Source organism: Nanorana parkeri, unplaced genomic scaffold (genome assembly GCF_000935625.1).
Source record: "Nanorana parkeri isolate BGI_ZX_2015 unplaced genomic scaffold, ASM93562v1 scaffold3030, whole genome shotgun sequence".
NCBI lineage: Eukaryota > Metazoa > Chordata > Amphibia > Anura > Dicroglossidae > Nanorana > Nanorana parkeri.
The window spans coordinates 47248-54290 of NW_017309298.1; the positions used below are offsets into that span (position 1 = coordinate 47248).

A 7043-nucleotide genomic window follows, 5' to 3' on the forward strand; every position below is an offset into this window, starting at 1 on the left:
TCTATTCTGTTTGGTTGGCTTGATGCTGATTGGTTGGGAAGCCTTCTTCCCAGCCAATCGGCATTGAGGCCAGCTAAACAGATCTGACAATATGGTGACACGACCCCCACCCTGCAGGCACCTCATTCCCCTCACATAGATCCTTAGCAGCAGTCATTACCGTAGCGGTGCCAGCTGGGCAGACAGCTCTCTCCAAGCTCCCCGGATCTGCCCGCGTATCCTGTGTGTACAGTGCCAGCGTGATCGGCCCTCGGCCTGCTACTGCGCATGCGCAGACTGCCCATCCCTCTTATTCAGAAATCCTGGGCTGATCACGTGGGCACTGTTGTGACATGGAGTTCTCACTGTAGGTGACCCCTTCTTATGAGTTTTTTTTAATCATGTGCCAAGTTTGAGCTAAACAAGTCTATAACAGGTTCATTTATAAAGCGGTAGGTTAGGAACACCTGTTCAACTGCTCGTCAATGGAACTATCGGATCAGCCAATCACACGGCAGCAACTCAAAGCACCAAATTTGGACAATAGAAGATTGGAAGAACGTTGCCTGGTCTGATGAGTCTCAATTTCAGCTGCAACATTCGGATGGTAGGTGCAGAATTTGGAGTAAACAACATGAAATCATGGATCCATCCTGCCTTGTATCAATGGATCTGGCTGGTAGTGGTGTAATGGTGTGGGGGATATTTTCTTGGCACACTTTGGGCCCCTTAGTGCCAACTGAGCATCGTTTAAACGCCACGGCCTACCTGAGTATTGTTGCTGACCATGTCCATCCATTTATGATCTTCTGATGGTGACACTCCCGGCAGGACAATGCACCGTGTCACAAAGCTAAAATCATCTCAAACTGGTTTCTTGAACATGATAATGAGTTCACTGAACTAAGATGGCCTCCACAGTCACCCTGTGCACCTTGTAGCCGACAAATCTGCAGCAATTGCGTGGTGTTATAATGTCAACATGGACCAAAATCTCAGAGGAATGTTGCCAGCACCTTGTTGAATTTATGCCAGGAAGGAGAAAAGGGGGTCCAACCCAGTCCTAGCAAGGTGTGCCTAATAAAGTATCAACCGAGTGTATAAGAAGCTGAAGTCACCAGCAAATCTGCACGTTTCCTTGGCCCCACCCCTCTCACCTCCTTAGTCTTCTTATTGGTCAGTGAAAACAACTTCCATAATTGCAAAGCAAAAGGCCCCGGAGGTGGAAGAATCCAGACCAGACTAATTGTGAAAAGATTCAGTAATATATACTAACAGTGCTGAAGTGAACCTGCTGCAGGCAGGACTTGTCCTATTGGCCAGTGAGGCAGCCAATCATAGTGGTATATGAATGTGCTGCAGTTGGCGGTAGCAGCAAGCTTTGCTCTTCACCTGCAAGGTTTTGGAGATCAATGCGAGTATGTGCTGGATCCTTTAGGTGCATAATATACCAGCAGAGGGGTGATCAATGTTAGTAACAGGGACACTTTAAAGAGAAGAAACATTTGGGGTTTCCCCATCTCACAAGAGGTTTTACAATTAAATGAGTTGGTCTTTGTAAGAGAGCCCTTCTCCACTGACCACCCATGTAAGGGGACCCTTCTCCACTGACCACCCATGTAAGGGGACCCTTCTCCACTGACCACCCATGTAAGGGGACCCTTCTCCACTGACCACCAATGTAAGGGGACCCTTCTCCACTGACCACCCATGTAAGGGGACCCTTCTCCACTGATCACCAATGTAAGGGGATCCTTCTCCACTGACCACCCATGTAAGGGGACCCTTCTCCGCTGACCACCAATGTAAGGGAACACTTCTCTACTGACCAATATAGTGTATACCCAAAGTTATGATGACAAACAAGTATGAATATTGATGCATTTCTTCCACTCATTCATTACATTGTCACGTGGTTGCTGCTCCAACATTTTCTTAGAAAAACGAAATCCTGGAGCCAGTTTAGTTTCTGTCTCGTTTTATTGATGATAAAATAATTTCTTTGACAAATAGTTTTGTAGTCCTTTTATACTCCTCAAAAATACCCACTTTATGGTTCTTATTCACAATATTTCCTTCACAATACTCTGTAAATACAATTATCTTCATTCCTTACTCTTTGTGTCATGTGCTCTGGGTAGTCTGCCCCCGAGCTTGGCTTGGGGTGTGTCATGTACAAGGTTGGAGAAGCTGACAAGGCCTCAAGCCTGGAGGAGGCCAGATGTGGACCCAGGTGTGATCTGGAATTATCTGGGAAGGGTACAAGAGGAGCCCTATGACTGCTGGAGGTGCCAAGAAGACCAGGATGGCATGGACCTCAGGAACCATTCTGGTGTCTCTCCCAGGGAAGATCTCATGAATATCTCTATTGAGCTGTTGTTAGTGATAGGTGAGTCTGGAGTCTATGTTTGCCTGAAGCCCTCTCCCCTCTCTCCCAGTTCTGATTGTTCTACAATAAAGCATTGAAAGAGTCCTTGAAGTGACTGGCGCCCAATTTGTTGATCGCAAGTCCCTTCACTAGCTTAGGCTCTATCCATGAGAGTGACATGTCAGCCCTCCCTGCCTCCGGGGGCCACCATAGGCCTCTTCTATTTATATGATTGTATCAATTCCTTGGAAGATACAAATGACCAATGTCTGTTTTTTGTTGTTTAATAATCATTTTGGCACTCGAGCATTTCTTACATTTGTACCAGTGTCAAGTTTTTTTTGGGGGAAACACTGGATATCGGGGGAAAATGACACAAATGTCTCACATTCCTGAAGATATTTAACATATCTCAGTATATAATGAAGATACGCGGCGGAATACTAAATACAATTTATGGCTTCTTTCTTTTTGTTCTTTTGTTTGTTGGGAAGAATCTGGTTGATATTATAAATCTGAAGAACTTCCATTAGCACTCAATACATTTACATTTTCCAGCAGCTGCTCAATGTTCCTACACAGAGGAATCTGGTTGTTGAAGAACTGAGTTTAAACTTACTGACGGAAAATCGCAACCACCCTTCTGCGGATCTCCTTGGTCCTGGCTCCGTAGATCAAGGGATTACACATGGGTGGGATGAGAATGTAGAGGTTGGCGAGGGTGATGTGAATATGGAGGGGGATGTTGTGCCCAAACCTGTGAGTAAAGAAGGAGAAGAGAGCCGGGATGTAGGAGATCAGGATGACACAGATATGGGGGCCACAGGTGCCCAAGGCCTTGCGACGGGCTTCCCTGGAAGACAATCTGAAGACCGCTCTGAATATGCCACAGTACGACACAGAGATACAAGCAATGTCCACAGCAATGACCAGAAGTGCCACTGTAAGGCCGTACGCCTGATTGATGGTGGTGTTCGTGCAAGCGATTTTTACTACAGCCATATGTTCGCAGTACGTGTGAGAGATGACATTGGTCTGACAGTACGACAATCTCCGTATCAGGAAAGGAGCCGGAGCCATAAAGAACGATCCACGAATGATTGCCATGACCCCAATCTTGGCGATGATGGTGTTGGTCAGGATAGAGGTGTATCTGAGAGGATGGCAAATGGCAACATAACGGTCAAAGGCCATCGCCAAAAGAATGGTGGACTCCATCATAGATAAGGCGTGGATGAAGAAGAGCTGGGCCAAGCAAGCACTGAAGCCAATCTCTTTTGAGTTGAACCAGAAGATACAAAGGATCTTGGGGGTGGTTGTGGCTGATGCCACGAGGTCTATAATGGCCATCATGGAGAGGAAAAGGTACATGGGTTTGTGGAATGTCTCTTGAGGCATTATGATGGCAAGTATGACACTGTTTCCCAGGATGGTAAGGACGTACATGCCAGCCATAGGAATAGATATCCAGAAATGGGACACTTCCAAGCCTGGGATCCCTAGTAAAATGAAGTTCTCTGGCTGGTAGAAGGTCTCATTTTCCCCAGACGAGGCAACGTTCATTGCTGGAGATAAAAGAGGGTAAATATGAAATGTTGACGCAGTGGTAATACAACCCTGATCTGGCTTTCAGTTTTGGTGGATGGCCATGGCCATATGTCCCAGGGTCAGTGGTTAGTAGGAGGACATATATGCCCCAGTGTCGATGGTGAGTAGGAGGACATATATGCCCCAGTGTCGATGGGGAGTAGGAGGACATATATGCCCCAGTGTCGATGGTGAGTAGGAGGACATATATGCCCCAGTGTCAGTGGTGAGTAGGAGGACATATATGCCCCAGTGTCAGTGGCGAGTAGGAGGACATATATGCCCCAGTGTCAGTGGTGAGTAGGAGGACATATATGCCCCAGTGTCAGTGGCGAGTAGGAGGACATATATGCCCCAGTGTCAGTGGTGAGTAGGAGGACATATATGCCCCAGTGTCAGTGGTGAGTAGGAGGACATATATGCCCCAGTGTCAGTGGCGAGTAGGAGGACATATATGCCCCAGTGTCAGTGGTGAGTAGGAGGACATATATGCCCCAGTATTAATGGTAGGTTGAAGGAGAAAATACTCAGGCATCAGTGGTGAGTGGAAGGAAACATTTGTATTGAGATTGTAGTCCATCCCTGAGATCCCTCTAGTGATAATAAAGATCTATATAGAGGGATCAGGACCTCCTTCCTCCTGCTGGGGACCCCTCTAGTGATAGATCTATATAGAGTAATCAGGACCTCCTTCCCCTTCTCCTGCTGGGGACCCCTCTAGTGATAATAAAGATCTATATAGAGGGATCAGGACCTCCTTCCTCCTGCTGGAGATCCCTCTAGTGATAATAAAGATCTATATAGAGGGATCAGGACCTCCCTCCTCCTGCTGGGGACCCCTCTAGTGATAATAAAGATCTATATAGAGGGATCAGGACCTCCTTCCTCCTGCTGGGGACCCCTCTAGTGATTGGTCTAACATGGGACTTTATGACATGTGATGCATCCAACCCTGTGCTGAAAAGGAGCCTCAATGCACCCGACACACACATAGGGGCAAATAAATATTCCATGCCCTGTACACATCAATAGATCTATGCTTAAAGTCGGGGGGCGGTGGAGGAGAAAGGGGACGGAGTGGATTCGTGGTAATGTATGGCAGATGATCCTATAATACAGAGAGACCTGTATATGAAGCAATCCAGACTCACCGATATCACAGCGAGGTCATACAGCCCGGACATCGGAGCCAGCCGTGTGCTGCGGGGAGACTGAGCCTGCCGTGTGCTGCGGGGAGACTGAGCCTGCCGTGTGCTGCGGGGAGACTGAGCCTGCCGTGTGCTGCGGGGAGACTGAGCCTGCCGTGTGCTGCGGGGAGACTGAGCCTGCCGTGTGCTGCGGGGAGACTGAGCCTGCCGTGTGCTGCGGGGAGACTGAGCCTGCCGTGTGCTGCGGGGAGACTGAGCCTGCCGTGTGCTGCGGGGAGACTGAGCCTGCCGTGTGCTGCGGGGAGACTGAGCCTGCCGTGTGCTGCGGGGAGACTGAGCCTGCCGTGTGCTGCGGGGAGACTGAGCCTGCCGTGTGCTGCGGGGAGACTGAGCCTGCCGTGTGCTGCGGGGAGACTGAGCCTGCCGTGTGCTGCGGGGAGACTGAGCCTGCCGTGTGCTGCGGGGAGACTGAGCCTGCCGTGTGCTGCGGGGAGACTGAGCCTGCCGTGTGCTGCGGGGAGACTGAGCCTGCCGTGTGCTGCGGGGAGACTGAGCCTGCCGTGTGCTGCGGGGAGACTGAGCCTGCCGTGTGCTGCGGGGAGACTGAGCCTGCCGTGTGCTGCGGGGAGACTGAGCCTGCCGTGTGCTGCGGGGAGACTGAGCCTGCCGTGTGCTGCGGGGAGACTGAGCCTGCCGTGTGCTGCGGGGAGACTGAGCCTGCCGTGTGCTGCGGGGAGACTGAGCCTGCCGTGTGCTGCGGGGAGACTGAGCCTGCCGTGTGCTGCGGGGAGACTGAGCCTGCCGTGTGCTGCGGGGAGACTGAGCCTGCCGTGTGCTGCGGGGAGACTGAGCCTGCCGTGTGCTGCGGGGAGACTGAGCCTGCCGTGTGCTGCGGGGAGACTGAGCCTGCCGTGTGCTGCGGGGAGACTGAGCCTGCCGTGTGCTGCGGGGAGACTGAGCCTGCCGTGTGCTGCGGGGAGACTGAGCCTGCCGTGTGCTGCGGGGGAGACTGAGCCTGCCGTGTGCTGCTGGGAGACTGAGCCTGCCGTGTGCTGTGGGGAGACTGAGCCTGCCGTGTGCTGCGGGGGACGAGGTATTTATACATATAGACGCGGACATACAAGCGAGCCATTGCCATGGCGAGTCCCCAAGGAGAACTGGCTTTTCCCAGTGCCCGGTGTTTTCACGTGTCCTCTGTGCACTTCTATTTCTGGCTCAGACGGGGAATCACATTGTAATTATCATTCTCAGAGAGTTCACTGAAATACACTCATTACAATGTGAGGGTTACAATGGGGGGAGGTGGATATATGGTACAGTCTGTCATGAGTCCCCCTCATAAAACACAGAAGGGTCAGCTACAGGGATTGGGACAAACCATACAACACTGACGGGGGTGCTTACTTTTTATTCATATGGCTTAGAAATAAAATAAAAAACTGTTTTCTTTACCTACTTTATTGTAATTTTAAGTCGGACTTTAATTTGCCGGTTACTTAAGTCCATCTAAAATTCCATGTCCATCAACGACTCTCCTGTCCGCGAGGTGACAGCGCTGCTGTGTGATTTCACTGCCGAAAGAACAGCGTTGTCACTCTGTTACAGGAAGTGCAAAAAGCAGATCTATCGGCAACAGTAAACAGGTAATAAATGCAACATGGTGAGAATAATGAGGTCTACAGAACCCCAGAGTGGGCACTGAACACCGTGAGGCCTTATTTTTCCAAAATGTACCATTCAGTGGCAAATGCTGAGATTGAACAGTCAGCTACAGACACAAAGCAGGCCATTGTAGCCCCCGTCACCTTCTGTGATGTGGCTACTAGACATTTAGTGATTGCCGGGGCTGTAGTCGGCCTGGCTGGATTTATAGTGGCATTTATCTGGTTATTCCCATGTGTCTGGCATTGCCTGTACCCCCCCCCCCCCCCCCCCGGGGGGGGGCCGCGCCTGCTCCTGAG

At 50.5% G+C, this 7043-nt stretch overlaps 1 protein-coding gene across 1 annotated transcript; it reads right to left on the reverse strand.

The window, feature by feature from the left end:
- Positions 1 to 2962: 2962 nt before the first annotated feature.
- Positions 2963 to 3910, reverse strand: LOC108802686 (putative olfactory receptor 52P1). The gene has a single exon (XM_018574543.1). It carries the CDS (start codon positions 3908 to 3910, stop codon positions 2963 to 2965), a length of 948 nt encoding a protein of 315 aa, XP_018430045.1.
- Between the last annotated feature and the right edge of the window lie 3133 nt (positions 3911 to 7043).